Here is a 19284-nt window from a genome sequence, read left to right on the forward strand (position 1 = left end):
TTTATCTTTGAATTAGCGGTGGCTTTCACAAGACCTGCATTCTGACAGCAAACCTGTTGTGGAAAAGCCTTATATATTTTTTTTTTAATGAAAGAAACTTTAGTCATGTATACACAGACAATCATTGTCAGTTTTTAAAAAGTCATGATTATTTGTTTTTGTATATTTGTTGAAAAATGAAAGCCTCAACACTTACCAATATCGAAATAATTTTATTATTTATTTTTAGAAACTTCTACATGTATATACAGTAGAGTATAAACACATCTCATAACCCATATCCTCTTTAAATGTCTCATTTTCTCTCCTAATATGTGTGTGTGTTTCAATTTCCAGGTTGTTTTTTATTTGGGTTTTTTTTTGTTTGTTTGTTATTTTTTGGTTTGTTTCTTGTTTTTTGTGGTTTTTTACATCTTTATTAAATTGGGTATTTCTTATTTACATTAAAACTGTTATTCCCTTTTCCATTTTCCAGGAGAACATCCCCCTAATGCCTCCCCCTCCCATTCTATATGGGTGTTCCCCTCCCCTCCCCATCCTCCCCATATTACCATCCTCCTCACAAGAATCCCGTTCACTGGAGATCCAGCCATGGCAGAACTAAGGGCTTCCCCTACCACTGTTGCCCTTACTAGACTATTCATTGCTACCTATGCAGTTGGAGCCCAGGGTCAGTCCATGTATAGTCTTTGGGTAGTGGCTTAGTCCCTGGAAGCTCTGGTTGGTTGGCATTGTTGTTCATATGGGGTCTCAAGCCCCTTCAGCTCTTTCAATCATTTCTCTGATTCCTTCAACTGGAGTCCCATTCTCAGTTCAGTGGTTTGTTGCTGGCATTCGCCTACGTATTTGTCATATTCTGGCTGTATCTCTCAGGTGAGATCTACATCCGGTTCCTGTCAGCCTGCACTTCTTTGCTTCGTCCATCTTATCTAATTGGTGGCTGTATATGTGTGGGCCACATGTGAGACAGGCTCTGAATGGGTGTTCCCTCAGCACCTATTCTAAACTTTGCCTCCCTATCCCTTCCCAAGGGTATTCTTGTTCCCCTTTTAAAGAAGGAGTGAAGCATCCATATTTTGGTCATCCTCCTTGAGTTCATGTGTTCTGTGCATCTAGGGTAATTTGGGCATTTGGGGTAATATCCACTTATCAATGAGCGCATACCACATGTGTTTTTCTGTGATTGGGTTACCTCACTCAAGATGATATTTTCCAGTTCCCTCCATTTGCCTACGAATTTCATAAACTCGTTGTTTTTGATAGCTGAGTAATATTCCATTGTGTAGATGTACCACATTTTCTGTATCCATTCCTCTGTTGAAGGGCATCTGGGTCCTTTCCAGCTTCTGGCTATTATAAATAAGGCTGCTATGAACATAATGGAGCAGTAGAGTCTTTGTTATAGGTTGGAGCATCATTTGGGTATATGCCTAAGAGAGATAGAGCTGGGTCCTCAGGTAGTGCAATGTCCAATTTTCTGAGGAACCTCCAGACTGATTTCCAGAATGGTTGTACCAGTCTACAATGCCACCAACAATGGAGGAATGTTCCCCTTTCTCCACATCCTTGCCAGCATCAGCTGTCACCAGAGTTTTTGCTCTTAGTTGTTCTTACTGATATGAGGTGGAATCTCAGGGATGTTTTGATTTGCATTTCCCTTATGACTAAAGATGATGAATATTTCTTTGGGTGCTTCTCAGCCATTCCACATCCCTCAGCTGTGAATTCTTTGTTCTGAACCCCATTTTTTTTATTTTTTCTCCATCTTTATTAACTTGGGTATTTCTCATTTACATTTCGATTGTTATTCCATTTCCCGGTTTCCAGGCCAACATCCCTCTAACTCCTCCCCCTCCCCTTCTCTATGGGATTTCCACTCCCCATCCTCCCTCATTTGTGCTCTCCTTCCAACAATCATGTTCACTGGGGTGAACCCTATTTTTTAATAGGGTTATTTGTCTCCCTGCAGTATAACTTTGTGAGTCCTTTGTATATTTTGGATATAAGCCCTCTATCAGTTGTAGGATAGATAAAGATCTTTTCCCAATCTTTTGGTTGCTGTTTTGTCCTAACAACAGTGTGCTTTTCTTTACAGAAGCTTTGTAGTTTTATGAGATCCTATTTGTTGATTCTTGATCTTAGAGCAGAAGCCATGGGTGTTTTGTTCAGTAAATTTTCTCCAGTGCCCATGTGTTCAAGATTCTTCCCCACTTTATCTTCTATTAGCTTGAATGTATCTGGTTTGATGTGGAGGTCCTTGATACACTTGGACTTAATCTTTGTACAGGGTGATAAGCATGGATCGATCTGCATTCTTCTACATGCTGACCTCCAGTTGAACCAGCACCATTTGCTGAAAATGCTTTTTTCCATTGGATGGTTTTGGCTCCTTTGTCAAAAATCAAGTGACAATAGGTGTGTGGGTTCATTTCTTGGTCTTCTATTCTATTCCACTGGTCTATCTGCCTGTCTCTGTACCAATACCATGCAGTTTTTATTACTATTGCTCTGTAATTCTGCTTGAGTTCCGGGATGGTGATTCCCCCAGAAGTCCTTTTATTGTTGAGGATACTTTTAGCTATCCTGGGTTCTTTTTTAGTCCAGATGAATTTGCAATTTTTTCTGTCTAACTCTATGAAGAATTGGATGGGAATTTTAATCGGGATTGCATTGAATCTGTAGGTCGCTTTTGCTATAAAGACCATTTTTACTGTATTAATCCTGCCATTCTATGAGCATGAGAGATCTTTCCATCTTCTGAGATCGTCTTCAATTTCTTTCTTCAGAGGCTTGAAGTTGTTATCATACAGACATTTTACTTTCTTGTTTGACGTCATACTGAGGTATTTTATAATATTTGGAACTATTATGAAGAGTGTCATTTCCCTAATTTCTTTCTCAGCTTATTTCTCTTTTGTGTAGAGGAAGGCTACTTATTTGTTGGACAATTAAGTCTTTGTTAGTCCAGATGAATTTGCAAATTTTTCTGTCTAATTCTATGAAGAATTGGATGGGAATTTTAATGAGGATTGCATTGAATCTGTAGGTCAGATTATACCCAGCAACGTTGCTGAAAGTGTTTATCAGGTCTTTTAGTTCACTGGCGGAACTTTACTATCACTTAAGTATACTATCATATCATCTGCAAATAGTGATATTTGGACTTCTTCCTCTCCAATCTGTATCCTTTTGCTATCCTTTCATTGTCTGATTGCTCTGGTTAGGACTTTGAGAACTATACAGAATAAATAGGGAGAGAATGGCAGCCTTGTATAGTCCCTGTTTTTAGTGGGATTCCTTCAAGTCTCTCTCCACTTAGTTTAATGTTAGCTACTGGTTTACCATATATGGCTTTTACTATGTTTAGGTATGAGCCTTGAATTCCTATTCTTTCCAGGACTTTTATCATGATGGGGTGTTGAATTTTGTCAAATGCTTTCTCAGCATCTAATGAAATGAGCATGTGGTTTTTATCTTTCAGTTTTTTTATATTGTGGATTACATTGATGGCTTTCCATATATTAAACCATTCCTGTATACCTGGCATGAAGCCTACTCGATCATGATGGATGATTGCTTTGATGTGTTCTTGGATTCGGTTTGCAGGAATTTTATTGAGTATTTTTGCATTAATATTCATAAGGGAAATTGGTCCAAAGTTCTCTTTCTTTGTTGGGTCTTTCTGTTTTTTAGGTAGAAGAGTAATTGTGGCTTCATAGCAGGAATTCAGTAGTGCTCTGTCTGTTTCAATTTTGTGGAATAATTTGGGTAGTATTATTATGAGGACTTCTATGGAGGTCTGATAGAATTCTGCACTGAACCCATCTGGACCTGGCCTCCTTTTGGTTGAGAGACTGTTAATGACTACTTCTATGTCTTTAGGAGTTCTTTAAATGGTTTATCTGTTCCTGATTTAGCTTCGGTACCTGGTATCTGTCTAGGAAATTTTCCATTTCCTCCAGATTTTCCAATTTTGTTGAATATAGGCTTTTGTAGTAGGATCTGATGATTTTTTGAATTTCCTCTGATTCTGTAGTTATGTCTCCCTTTTCATTTCTGATTTTGTTAATTTGGACACACTCTCTGTGTCCTCTCGTTAGTCTGGCTAAGGGTTTATCTATCTTGTTGATTTTTTCAAAGAACCAACTTTTGGTTCTGTTGATTCTTTGTATGGTCCTTTTTGTTTCTACTTGGTTGATTTCAACTCAGTGTGTGATTATTTCCTGCCTTCTACTCCTCCTGGGTGTATTTGCTGTTTTTTTTTTTTCTAGAGGTTTTTGGTGCCTATAACCCACCAAGTCCCACAAGTGCTGTCCACATGTACACTTTTGTGTGATGCCATCAACTATGGCATGTAAACTCATCACTGACCATAACACCACAAAAGAATGATTTCACCCTTGCTCAGTTACTCTCAGTTGCCTAATACTTCAGGGGTTGCTGTGATATAGAGAACACCTACCCTCTCTATCCTGATATTTTTTCTGACTTGATCTTGGGCACATTAGTGGGTTACCACAGCCCTTGTGAGTTCATGCTTGTGATTAAACATCCAGTTTGTGATAAATTCGGTGTCATTTGTTATAACTTCTTTCTGCAATTATAATGAACTTAGCACAGATAATACAAATATTATGTGACAATTAATAAGATAGTTTTGTGCCATAAGCAGTAAGACACATACCAGTTTGGACCAACAAAAAAATAAGAAATTAATAAAAATACATATATATGTACTATTGTATTGGACTCAGGTGAATGCTATCATTAAACCACTGAACTGAGAATGGGACCCCTGTTAAAGGAATCAGAGAAAGGACTGAAAGAGCTTGAAGGGGCTTGAGACCCGGTGTGAACAACAATGCCAACCAACAAGAGCTTCCAGGAACTAAGCCACTACCCAAAGTCTCCAACTATTATTGTGTGAGGTGCAATGTGTGTTATGAGTTTTAGTAAGATTTTTTTTATGAATGTAGTTGCCCTGACATTTGGATTTGGAGCATAGATATATAGGATTGATAGTTCATCCTGGTGGATTTTACCTTTTTTGAATATGAGGTGTCCTTCCTTATCTTTTTTGAAAACTTTCAGTTCAAAGTTGATTTTATTCAATATTAGAAGCACTACTCCAAGTTGTTTCTTGGGATCATTTATTTGAAAAATTGGTTTCCAGCCTTTTCCTCTGAGATATTGTCTTTGTCACTGAAGTGTGTTTTCTGTATGCAGCAAAATGATGGGCACTCCTCATGTATCTAGTTTGTTAGTCTATGTCTTTTTATTGGGAATTGAGTCCATTAATGTTCAGAGATATTAAAGAATAGTGATTGTTGTTTCCTGGTTTTTTTTTTTTTTTTTTTTTTTGTAGTTAAAGGCGGAATTATTTTTGTGTGGCTGTCTTCTTTTGGGTTTGTTGCAAGATCACTTTTTTGCTTTTTCTAGGGTGTAGTTTTCCTCCTTGTCCTGTAGTTTTCCATCTATTATCCTTTGTAGGGCTAGCTTTGTGGAAAGTTATTGCATACATTTGGTTTTGTTCTGGGATATCTTGGTTTCTCTGTGTATGAAAATTGAGAGTTTTGCTGGATTTAGCAGACTGGCCTGTCATTTGTGTTTTCCTAGAGTCTGTGTGACATCAACTCTGGATCTTCTGGCTTTCATAGTCTCTGGTGAGAAATCTCATATAATCGTATATGTTACTTGACCATTTTTTTGTTACTGCTTTTAATATTTTTTTGTTTTGTTTTGTGCATTTGGTGCATTGTTGTGTGATGGAAGAAATTTCTTCTCTGGTCCAATCTATTTTGTGTTCTGTAGGCTTCTTGTATGTTTATTGGCATTGCTTTCTTTAAGTTAGGGAACTTTTCTTCTATAATTTTGTGGAAGATTATTACTAACCCTTCAAGTTGGGATTTTTCGCTCTCTTCTTTACCTATTATCCTTAAGTCTAATATTCTAAATTTGTTCTGCATTTCCTGGATGTTTTGTGTTAGAGGCTTTTTTGCATTTTACATTTTCTTTGATGGATGTGTCATTGTTTTCTATGGTATCTTCTGCCCCTGAGATTCTATTTTCTATCTCTTTTATTCTGTTAGTGATGCTTGTGTTCATGAATCCTGATCTCTTTCCTAAGTTTTCTATCTCCAGTGTTGTCTCCCTTTGTGCTTTCTTTACTGCTTCTATTTCCATTTTTCGATATTAGATGGTTTTGTTCAATTCCTTCACCTGTTTGATTGTGTTTTCCTGTAATTCTTTAAAAGATTTTTGTTCTTTCCATTTAATGACCTCTACTTATTTACTCATGTTGATGTATTTTTTAATGGATTTGTTTTTGTCCTTTTTAGAGTCCACTATCATCATCATGAGCTGTGATTTTAAATCTAAATCTTGCTTTTCCAGTGCATTGGGATATCTAATATATGCTTTTATGGGAGAACTGGGCTCTGATGATGCCCAGTCTTGGTTTCTGTTGCTTAAGTTCTTGTGCTTGCCTCTTACCATCTGGTTGTCTCTGGTTCTAGTTGGTCTTGCTATCTCTCACAATGGCTTAACCCTCCTGAATTCATGCCTGTTAGTACTCCTGGATACTGTCTTTCTCCCAGTGGGATCTGGGTACAGAAATCTGTGTCATAGGGTCAACTCTGGGTGCAAGCAGCACCCAGAAAGATTCTTTCCCAGTCTGTTCTTGGGTTCCTGTGTCTTGAGGGCCACAGGCAACTCCTTCGATGCAGAAGTGGTGTTCTTGCCTGCTTTCAGGTGTGTCAGAGCTTTCAGCTCTGGGTACAGAGACCAGGAGGGTCTTATCCCTGACTGCCCCTAGATTCCTGTTTCCTGAGGTCTCCAGTCAGGTTCCTCTTGGGCCAGGAATAAGAGCAGATGAGGTGTTCTCCCCTGATCTCTCAGGATTGTGCATACTTATGGAAGTCCATCTCTCCCATGGGATGTGGGTACAGAGAGCTTTGGGACTGGGTCTGTATATATGAATATATTACTGCCATTGTATGTCTGTGAATTGGATATGTACCTGATGCCTCTAAGAGGCTAGAAGTGGAAAAATGGATGGTTATGAAATGTCAAGTATGTGGTAAGAACCAAACATATATCTGGTGAAAGCAGCAAGTGCTCCTAATTAAAGGCCCATTGCTCCAGAACCAGCTGCATTTATTATATATTACCAATTGCCATTGTGGCGGTAGCTTTGTAGATTATTAACCTCTAAATTAAATATTCTTGACCTTTGAGACTCTCTATTTTATAACTTCTTCCTCTGTATTTCACCTTTCTGTCGTAACTAAAAATACTAAACAAAATATTCTTAGTATTATAATTGTTGTGAATTAGTATATCATATTACTTAGATTTTCCACTTTAAAATCTACACCATCCATATAAATGTGCTAGGCAGCCTCAGTAAAAAATAATAGATATTTAGGTTCATACTCTTTGAGAACAGATGGCATGTAACTAACAACACTTTGTTCATTTTATTTTAATGTTAGGGTAATGTACATTTGTATATGTGGGAGGGAGACACAGCGACAGATATGGAGCACTAGCACAAGTAAATATGTTTGTAATAGGTACATTTTAAAGATTACAAAATCTAAAATGGAAATACATAGCAGAAAAATAATACCCAAATCTAGATAAAGAAATAAGAATCCAAAAACACAGAAGGCTATTCAAAGACATAAAGGTGAGAAGAGAATCCAACTTTCCACTGAGCATTATAGTCAGGTAACTTTGATGAATGAATATTCATTTTGACTAAGTTAAAAGTTAAGTAGAAGACACCTATTTAGGCATGTCAAGAATAAGCCCTTTGACATTAATTAAGTAGTTGTAGCTCTTAACTCCTGCATTTCTGAAAAACACATTCACTTGGTTAGAACAGATGACAGTCTGGTCTCCAAATCTGTGACTACACATTTTGTATGATTCTTCTTGCACGTCATAATTTAGCATATAATTACACTTAAATTGAAGGAGCTCTGTAGAAAAGAAGTGACTGGTACATGAATTATATATCAATTGTAAAGTGCTAATACAATAAAAAATACTCATAAAAAGAACATATATGAGAACCAGGCTCATGGGAAGACAAACATGGCAATATCTGTGACCGATCTAGGATCTCCAACAGTAATGTGGACCTGATAAGAAGGTGTGGTAGTTAGGAGCAGAAGAAAGGCTATCAACTGACTAGCAATACTCCATGAGGTAGAAAATGAGACAGGACTTTCTATTGATGTCCCTGGTGCAGGAAAGTGATATCGTAAAGGGTCAGTATTTTTAAAATCAACAGAGTGACTACCACTGCTTTTATGCCTGAACATAAAGTGGAGCTGAGGACATCTTAAAGAATTCTTCAAGGAACTGTCCTTATCAATTAGTCAAGAAGATTAGAAGTCATGGCTATCTAAAATCATGAGGAAAAACAACAGTACAATGATGAGGAGATAGACCAAGGGATAGAAAAATAATACAGTGAGTACTAGTGGTAGTCACTTAAGTCTACCTCATAGAGTAATCTGTACACAATTCTCTAATGTAGATCAAATCTTGTGGCTGGATATTTAGAAGTGATCTGGGTTGCATTTAAGGATATTATTATCCTATTCCAGGTTATGAAAATTATGCTGTACATGTCTATGCAGGATAGATTCCTAACCTAGGCAAGGTCTTTTTGTAAAACACTGTTGACAGATAAACAACTAGACACCACAAGACCAAGGAAGAGAATGTTGAAAGTTGGAAGACTTCTGAAAGGACAACCAATTTGACAGATGTGAATGGGCCTCACTCCTTTTTGGCCCTTAGCAAGATGCTACCTCTTACTGATCATATGTCAGTCTGGAGTGAAACAACTTACTTCACTCCAGACAGTGGAGGTCTGTCTTTAGACTATACTCTTACAAAAGAAGTAATGATTCCATCCATGCTATTCTAGAGTCATATGATTTGGAAGAAACATCTCATATAACCTTGAGGCTTATTCATGCTGTCTAACACCTTTGCAAATCTGTGACTAATGTCCATGTGGATGCAGAATCATCAAGTCAACTAATGATGTCTTGAAGCAGGTAACAGTAGGTCTACAAACGTGCTAAACATCTGTTAAGATTCAATTTCATAAATCCATAGATATACATTTCATAAATCCATAGATATACATTTACTCATTTGGTGGAAAACCTAAAACAATTCTAAATTGAACTTTTAAAGAATCTGTTAGAATCTACTCTATATGTGTGAGGTAATAGGTAATAAGACCCCAAACGACATACAAGTTATATAGTCACTGATAAGTGCATATTAGCCAAAAGAACAGAATACCAATGATACATTTATAGACCATAGGAAGCTTAACAAGGGGGAAGATCTAAATGTGGATACTTTGATCCCACTTAGAAAGAGGAACAAGATAATCCCAGCAGGGAGAGTGATGGAGGTATCTGAGTAGGAGTGGGTGAAGTGAGGGGTAGGAGCGAGGAGTGGGTGAAGTGAGGGGTAGGAGCGAGGAGTGGGTGAAGTGAGGGGGTAGGAGCGAGGAGTGGGTGAAGTGAGGGGTAGGAGCGAGGAGTGGGTGAAGTGAGGGGTAGGAGCGAGGAGTGGGTGAAGTGAGGGGTAGGAGCGAGGAGTGGGTGAAGTGAGGGGTAGGAGCGAGGAGTGGGTGAAGTGAGGGGTAGGAGCGAGGAGTGGGTGAAGTGAGGGGTAGGAGCGAGGAGTGGGTGAAGTGAGGGGTAGGAGCGAGGAGTGGGTGAAGTGAGGGGTAGGAGCGAGGAGTGGGTGAAGTGAGGGGTAGGAGCGAGGAGTGGGTGAAGTGAGGGGTAGGAGCGAGGAGTGGGTGAAGTGAGGGGTAGGAGCGAGGAGTGGGTGAAGTGAGGGGTAGGAGCGAGGAGTGGGTGAAGTGAGGGGTAGGAGCGAGGAGTGGGTGAAGTGAGGGGTAGGAGCGAGGAGTGGGTGAAGTGAGGGGTAGGAGCGAGGAGTGGGTGAAGTGAGGGGTAGGAGCGAGGAGTGGGTGAAGTGAGGGGTAGGAGCGAGGAGTGGGTGAAGTGAGGGGTAGGAGCGAGGAGTGGGTGAAGTGAGGGGTAGGAGCGAGGAGTGGGTGAAGTGAGGGGTAGGAGCGAGGAGTGGGTGAAGTGAGGGGTAGGAGCGAGGAGTGGGTGAAGTGAGGGGTAGGAGCGAGGAGTGGGTGAAGTGAGGGGTAGGAGCGAGGAGTGGGTGAAGTGAGGGGTAGGAGCGAGGAGTGGGTGAAGTGAGGGGTAGGAGCGAGGAGTGGGTGAAGTGAGGGGTAGGAGCGAGGAGTGGGTGAAGTGAGGGGTAGGAGCGAGGAGTGGGTAAAGTGGGGGGTAGGAGCGAGGATTGGGTAAAGTGAGGGGTAGGAGCGAGGATCAAATATGGTGGGAGACAAGACAGTATCCCAGAGGGGTAGGAGAACGAATGGAAATATGCAGCAGTAGAGAATAGGGAATGGGGGAATGTCTAGTGTATCTCAGAGACCTGGGATGTGAGATGCTCACAGGACTCAATGGGAGTACCCTTAGCTGAAATGCTCAATAGTGGGGAGATGGAACCTGAAGAAACTATTTCCAGTAGAAAGACATGGCACCCCCAGTTGAGGAATGGAGATACCCCTCTTTTTTCAAAATAATTGATACAGATTTGTACCTGTCTAAAGGAAATACAGGGACAAAAATGGAGCAGGGACTAAAGAAAATGGCATCAAATTACTGGCCTAAATTGGGATCAATCCCATGCACAGGCACCAAATGATGATACTATTCCTCATGTTATGTTGAGCTTTCAGACAGAAGCACATGGCTGTCCTCTGAGAGGCTCAACCAGCATCTGATTTGGTTAGATGCAGATACTTACAACCAAATATTTGACTGATGTCCTGGACCCCTATAGAAGAGTTAGGCATAGGATTGAAAGAACTACAATGGATGGCAACCCCAGAGGAAGAACAACAGTATCATCTAACACAGACCCCTCTGAACTCTCAGATTCTAAGCTACCAACCAAAGAGCATACGTGGGGTAGTCCATAGCCCGTTGCACACATAGAGCAGAGTATTGCCCTGTTTGGAAAGACTGACAGAGGATGTGCCTAAACTGTAGAAATTTGTTGCTTCAGAGGAGTGTGATGATAGTGGGATGAGGTAGGTGGGTAGGTGTTTTGGAAAGCACCCTCTCAGAAGCAAAGAGGAAAGGGAATGGAATGTTGAACTCCAGGATGTGTGAATGGGATAGTTGTAACCTTTGCAATGTAAATAAATAAAATAGTTAAAAGAAAAATGATCTGTTAGAATATACATACATGTAGGAAATGGGGTTCCGGAGAATAATATTTTTTTATCTTTATTAACTTGAGTATTTCTTATTTACATTTCAATTATTATTCCTCTTCCCGGTTTCCAGGACAACATCCCCCTAACCCCTCTTCCTCTATATGGGCTCCCCTCCCCTTCTATATGGGCTTCTCCTCCCCATCCTTCCCCCATTACCACCCTCCCCCCAACAATTATATTCACTGAGGGTTCAGTCTTGTCAGGACCAAGGGCTTCCCCTTCCACTGGTGCTCTTATTAGGCTATTCATTGCTACATATGAGGTTGGAGCCCAGGGTCAGTCCATGTATAGTCTTTGGGTAGTGGCTTAGTCCCTGGAAGCTCTGGTTGGTTGGCATTGTTGTTCATATGAGGTCTTGAGCCCCTTCAAGCTCTGAGAATATATTTTATTGAATTAAATCTCTGAGATATTGGTGACCCAGAGATCAGAGTTACTTTCCCAAGTAATATGGTACACCTAGGCTTTTGAAATCTCTCATGGCATTCTTGTAGCTGTATTTCCTTTTGTATAAATATTAGACCTAACTGATTTGCCTATATTTTTTAATGAGCAAGTACTCTCTTTCAACAGTATTAGCATATTTTGTTGGCGTTGAGTTAGAAGATCCCTCGATGTTGATTAGATGCAAATATCTGGAAGCCACTATGGCATTGGCCTTTAAAGAATTTTCACCAGTGGTGCTATAGCAGAAGTGCTAATATGAGTGGTAAATTTATGAAAATATACTCATTAGGACAATCACGTTGCAATTATTACTGATGCAGTTAACAAAATTCTGACATGATTAAGAACAATTGACAGAAAAAAACTACATTTGTTATTTTTAAATAATGTGTGGTATGTTCTCAGAAGATATATTGTCTAAAGAGAAGTTAATGGAGTTTTTGTGTTAAATATATCCCATTTATTTTAGACTGACATCTAAATATCTAATTCAAGCATGCAGATTATTATAATTGTCAGCTTAATTCACAGAGAAACACTCTTCAGAGTAGCCAGTAATTAATGGAGAGGAATCATAACCGTATGGATAGCTTACTAATGCTCTGGTATGATGGTCAAATGTTCAATGAAGAATATTTTTCTGTCAATAAATATTAGAAAAAAGGTGAAACAAAAAATGTAAGAATCAAAGGAATGGGAAGTAATCATGGACAATGCTGTCCTCATAGTCTGACATGATCATCTTTAATCAGGTCACTGAGATGGCTTTAGAGTTTTAAAAAATAGTTTGAACAGGAATCAACCTGTAGGAACACGCAAAAAAAATCCAGACACATATCCATTATAATGTAATAAAACAGTTAACATTCCCTGAAGATAAATAGACATGATTGTTGAATGAGTGTTTCTGTCTAAGACTTCATGCTGTCACATGGTTATTCATACCCTTGGGGTTATTCGCTAGAATATATAGAGTCAGGAATCTACCTGGATATATAACTCCAGTAAGCAGATCTCCAGAGACAGAACTCATCCTGATTTGGAAGTCTTCAGCAATGGAGCTGCCATTGAGTCAACATTCCTTCTGTAAGTAAATCCCTCTACCCATATGCCTCTCTTATTAAAAGTATTCATTCAATGGTCCTATGAGTTTATTTTAATGGAATTCTTTATTTGGAATCTTTGATCTTCTATCTGGCATGAAGAGATATTTGTTCATAGATTTCAAGGAGTAGATTTCTACATAGACTTTATATTAACTTTTAAAATATTTTTTGAAAGAAACTGTACAAGGGTATGGGAGACAATTGGATTAGTAGTTTTCATCATTCTTTAACTTGAGACATGTTGCAATGTTCAAATAGAATCTGTGCTGTCTCCTCTCTTGAGGAGACAAGAGAAGGGAAAAAGGGTTCCTGGTGTCCAGTGAGTAGGACTGATGGAAATTATTTAGCAACTTGCAATACATAAAATAACTTCCAGAACAAAAATAATACATCTCAAATAGAAAATGTTTTGGAATTTTAGAAATTGGTAAATATTGAGCATGTAAAAAACAGTGGATTTAATTAGTCTTATCTCAAGGATGAAGAAAGAGAATTTTGATTGTCAGTAAAAAGTACTAATGGTTGATGTTCTGACTTCTACTTTAGTCAATGATAAGCCGTTAGAAAACAATTTGAATATGTAAGTCTTATCCAACCTGAATGTGTTCAGACTACATTTAGAGTCTAATCTGCTGACAAAATTATTGGGCAGATCAACTTTAAAAAGAATGATCCTAAGTTTTGAGGAAAAAAAAATCACTGATGGAGTTTTATCATACATTAGGAGTTCTAAGTTGATATTATATATTGGACAACATCTCTTCAACTCCTTGTTAGTATTCATAGTCATTGTATTTACTGTCCAATGTATAGAGGAAGCAAAGAAGTAAATTGTGGTATCCCTGTGCCACAAATTTATAAAACATTGAGATCAGATATGATGATTAAAAACTGCACATTCTTCAAGAGTTTGGTCTCTGAAAAATGACCTCACCTTCCAATGATGCTAAACCATCAAACACTGACTTAAAATACAAGTACAGAACTAATTTTAATTTCAGATATTTGTAAAATTCAGAAGCACTTCTTAAACAATACAAAAAAATGTGAAATTGCCTGCTCTTCAAACTACTATTCAGAAAAATTTGTTTACTTGCCTACGTACTGTATAGGCCTTTGCAGACATTGAATTTAATATCAACATGATGGAATAAAATTAAAAAGAAAATCAAAAAACCCACCCAAACCAAACAACAACCACAAGAACATCAACAACAAACTAAAAAAAAAAAATCTTTGGCCAGATACAACTTTCCTAGTTCAAGGAGAAGGCCGATTAACATACCATCTCTAAGTGGGTTTTGTTTTTACGTAGCAGGCAAACTCCTGCTCCTGGTGGTATCAAGCTTGCTGTTGTGGGAAAAAGCTGCATCAATTCCTGCATGTCTTGCGGAAGAGGGCGGCTGCTGGAACCCCCTTGTGGAAACATTTAACAGTGCCATCCATAAAGCTGAGACGCTCTATGACCTTGCTAATCAGATACATGTAGAGCTCGTAAGTACCTCGGTCTCTAACTAATACTTGAACTGCACTAAAATCTGAGTCACAAAATATCATGACACACATATCAGAAAATTCAGCTTCATAGGTAAAAGATGCCCCGACTACTGAAACAAGGACAGAGCCAATTGGACAGTTTCATGAAATTTCATAGAATCTAATGCTATTAATATATTTTCTCTATTTTATTAAAAAAATAAAAATAACTATGGTAGAAATTTTTAAAATATGCTTGGGGAAGAATTTTCGTTTCCTGTTTTTGTATTCAGGATCATGTAATTCTATTACCATGCTCATTTAGCACATTGTAGGTAACTACTGTAAAAGATGTGCATTACAGTGAACTATATATTTGTAACAGAGATAAAGTAAAACATGTGAAGAGGCAAGAAAGAAGGAAAAGGTGAAAGGAAGGGAGGAATAAAAGAAAGAAAGAATAAAAGAAAGAAAGAAGGAAAGCCTGAGAAAAAGAGAGAAAGAAAAAAATCTAGACTCTCAAGAAGTCTGTAAATACTAGGAATTTGACTTTAAAGATTTTCAGTGACAAGAGTTTGTCCAATATCAGAGCAGGAATAAAAGTGTATCCATACCCGTTTGGCGATTGTCATTTCTCAAGGTCAGAAAAAAAGAAACTGTAGAAACAGGACAACCTTCAATATGATGGGCATGAATGTGTCTCTGTTTGGGATATACCTGTTGTCCTATTTTTTACTGACTACTTGTTATTTCTCTCCCCTTAAAATGACTCAGTACCAAAACAAATTCTCATCTGAACAGTTTTCATCTCTTGTAAGTACCTTACTTTCTTCCATTTGCTTCCCAGTAAAAGTCTCATGTCAATGATTTCACTTTCAAAGAGAAAGCATTATACAGCATTTTTATTTCCTGTTTTTAATTTTCAGTGTTTCAACTCTTAACCTTCACAGAGATTCATTAACCTTTCATGAATTAGCTGATTATTTGAAATAAAAATTCTAAAGTACATTTTAAGTAAATTAAATATTTTACTAATCATACAATGACTAGTCCAATACATGATACTAATATTTTTATATTTACTTTCTTTGAGTTTACATGGATTTACTGTAAAATAGATTATTGTTGTGAAACAATTTCACTCTAAAATTATTATAAACATGCCCAGATATCTTCTTTAGTGTTAAATTAATCAATTTATAATTCTATTGTCTGGATAAAGAAATGTCAGTATATATTGACAGAAAATAGGAAGGTTAATAAATATGTTGTATGGCTTTATGCTGAATGTTGAACAATGGTGATAATTAAATCACTTACTTCTTCTTAAATTTAATCCTTTAAGTGTCTACCATCCTGAGTGTAATTTTCGAAAGTGAAGAGGATAAGTGAGTAAGAGAGGAGGGAGTTAAATATTCAAATGTTAATAAAAAACAAATTAAATTGCAGGTACAATGTATAGACACAAAACTATATGATGGTTTCTTAATTACTTCATATCTACATTTTATGAATTACATGTGGTAAAATTTACAAATCCAATAAAACACACTATATTCTGTTCATGAAGTTATTTGTGATTTCTGACCTCTATTTTTTGTGTTATTTGCAGAATTCACAAGTGATTAGGAAAGACAAGACTGCTCTCAGAGCTGGAAGTTACTGCCATTCAACTCTCATAAACACCCCAAATAAGGAAAATGAACATATAAATATTGAAGTGAGTTTCCTTTCTGGGTTTTCCACAGAATTCCAGAAGCAATACTTTGATTTTTTGGTATTGTCAATTATTACAGGCATTATGATAGATAAAGAAATCATCCATGCAGAAAAATGAAGATAAAGCATAGAAAATAATCACATTATAAAATTGATAAATTTTAAAAATAATCAGATAACCCCAACATATGCATAATATACCATTTAGAGAATGATGTTTTGGAAATGACCAACTACTGGAATTTTACTTCATATTTTTAGGATCCTTTGAGCTAAGTTGACTATCCATAGATATACACCCATTCCACCATCAGTTATAACAATATGGCTGTGTTTATTATGTGTTACTAATGTGTTCCGCATGATAGTATTCTATCTTCCTGAACACTATTCCACTTCTTGATTTTCAAACCTATTCTAGTTCTAGTTCTATTTTTACATATCTCTTCATCCTTCTAATATTCTCTATGCCTTAACTGAAAACTGGATGAGCAGAGCAATCCTGTGAAATATTAGTTTTTTTTCCTTAGGATGCAGCAATTGCCAAAACCATGATAAGAAGGTCTGCATATCTTATCAGTTCTGTTATAGGATATGATTTCGTTCTTCTCCTGTACATGGTGTACATAATTCCTTTATTGAAAATTGTTTTAACTACTTACCATGCCTCTGTCTATCATGAGTCAAAGTTTTTTGGTCCTGAGGGAGTATTAGCAAAAACCATTTTATAATTTGATGAATAAATAAACGAATAATGAAGAACTCATTGGAAAGGAAACTGTTAGAATTGAATAGGAATAACAAAATATGATGACCTAACCTCAGGAAAATGCTTATTGACAAGACCCATATTCTGTTTTATTTTGTAGAAAATACACCAGATGTTTAAATACTTCCATAGTATGTAACATCGATACGTGTTTCATATACACATAGTAAATACATGTTTCAGTTCAGCTTCTTTCCATGGACATTGCAGGTATCAAATCTGCTAAAACTGAAATTTATGCAATGGCTCAATTATGTCTCATAGATCAAAGAGTATGTAAAAACTTTGATCAATTTTGTGGGTGCCTGGATCAGCCCTCTATACCATCTAGTGCTTGAATTGAGTGCCATGCAAGATGTCCCAGAATCTATCCTCTCTAAAGCCAAGGAAATTGAAGAGAACAACAGACAACTCCTGGATGACCTTAAGTGGATACTCATCAAGGTGAGCACTTCCCATTAGTTACTTTCTCTCATAAAGTAGGTAGGTTGTCAAAATTAACAACAAATCAATTCTGAAATACGTCATCTTTCCAGAGTGAAACATAGATATCTGATCTTGTTCACAATCTTTCAATAAGACTGTTGTTCAACCTGTGTGTCATAACTCCTTTGAGGGTCAATTAACCTTTTCACAGCAGTCATATAACTGATATTGGGCATATCAGGTGTTTACAATTACTCAATATAATTTTATTGTTGGGGGTCACCACAGTGAAGGGAAATATATTAAAGTGTTACAGCATTAGAAATTTTGAGAACCACTGTTCTAATAGTTTCCCAGCATCTCCAAGTTTTTCAGATGCTTCTTATCTCTTTCCACCCTAGGGATCAGAATGAAACAAAGATGTTTCTCTTAGGCAGTTAAAGGGCAGATGAAAAAAGCTTTGGTCCTTCAATCACATTCATCCCTATCAAATCACCATCTGATCCTCATAACTTGTCAGATTTTTATACGTAGACCTCATGGAAGTTAGATTTAGTAGAATATTCGTGCAAATCAGCTTCTGTGAAATACGTATGAAAGAGCATGTAATAATTTCCTGAGTAACTGATATGAGCTCTGCCAATGGCCCAGAATCAAACAAAATTTTCCTACTTTCCCCGTGCTTCTAAAAGTGCATATTTCCTCTGCAATTAATTACATGTTAGAAGAAATTCATATGAGTCTTCACCACAAATTCTAAAAGTCTAATTGCTTAAGAGTCTGTTGGTTTAGATACATTAAAACTCATAACTTTGATGGAAGCAGCACATTTCTGAATGTACTTCACTGATTGGACACAAAAGAAGTAAGAAGAAATGACCACTAACAATGTAGTCAACAAGTAACTGATTATCATTTTGATTTTTAGGTCTCTCCTACAGAAGAGATGAAGGAAGAATTTCCCAGCTGGGAACACCTTTCTTTCTTAAAATCAAGTGGCGAAAAATCTAAGTTTTTGGCAATGTTTAATCTTTCAAACTGTCTAGGCTATGATGCAAAGTACACTCTATTAAATCTCAGGATATTAAAATGTCTCACAACTGGGAAAGATTGCTAAGTGCACATTTACCATGTATGCTTTGGAGATGCTCTATGACAGTTCATTCCTGTATTGTAAATTGTATACTTTTCAAATGCATATGTGGGTATAGTGTGACTCCTTTAAAAAAATTCCCTTTGGAAATGCCCAAATCTAAAAAGTCTTTCCTTCTTTTATTCATTGAATAAAATATATACCAATAAAGTTTGGTTGATCCAATAGAATATTTCACAAATAATAGATGTTAATCTAAAAAAACATTAATGTTTACATCAATAAAGTCACATTTATTTCACATAAAAGTAATGAAAGTCAAGTTATTGTGAACAAGGTATAAATCTCATTAACTGATCCATTATCCTATTCAGAATTATAAAAATAGTAATGCTTCATGACATTCATATTGTCCTTAGAAAACTGTGTTAACACTGAAAGCACAGTCAATCTGATACAATTCCTATCTGATACCACAACCTCAAGAGGACTTAGAGGGAAGGAGGCAAGGACTAGGTGTGATAAAGATACAATGAATTCATATATATGAGATTTCCAAAAACTTGATTTTTAAAAAATAAAATCTTCTAGGTTGCAAATATCAGTGGTAATTTCTTCAAATTGTGTCATAAGTCCAACTATAACTTTGCTCTACAAAAGCACAATCACAGATATGTTCTAAATGTTTGCTTTGTGTCTAACAAGTATTTTGTTGCTGTATGGTATTTAATAAAATTACATATTTCATATGATGTGTAGATTAAAACAGTAGGAGCCTTAAGATTGACAACATCTTGGGTTGTCTGCCATGAAACTCTGATGAAGCAACAAGTGTCTGTCATTCTGGATATAATTGTTTGGACACTCACTTGAACACCAATCTGCACAACTCAATCTGCACAAC

General features: G+C 37.0%; 1 protein-coding gene across 2 annotated transcripts; it reads left to right on the top strand.

Moving 5' to 3' along the window:
- Positions 1 to 12785: 12785 nt before the first annotated feature.
- On the top strand, positions 12786 to 18688 carry Prl8a7 (prolactin family 8, subfamily A, member 7). Of its 2 annotated transcripts, none has more exon segments than NM_022537.1 (6): positions 12786 to 12877; positions 14216 to 14391; positions 15148 to 15186; positions 15986 to 16093; positions 17126 to 17305; positions 18216 to 18587. In NM_022537.1, coding segments are annotated over 6 exon segments (723 nt in total). In that variant the 5' UTR covers positions 12786 to 12846; the 3' UTR covers positions 18405 to 18587.
- The last annotated feature ends 596 nt before the right edge of the window (positions 18689 to 19284 follow it).

The sequence above is a fragment of the Rattus norvegicus genome, chromosome 17, assembly GCF_036323735.1.
Source record: "Rattus norvegicus strain BN/NHsdMcwi chromosome 17, GRCr8, whole genome shotgun sequence".
Lineage (NCBI taxonomy): Eukaryota > Metazoa > Chordata > Mammalia > Rodentia > Muridae > Rattus > Rattus norvegicus.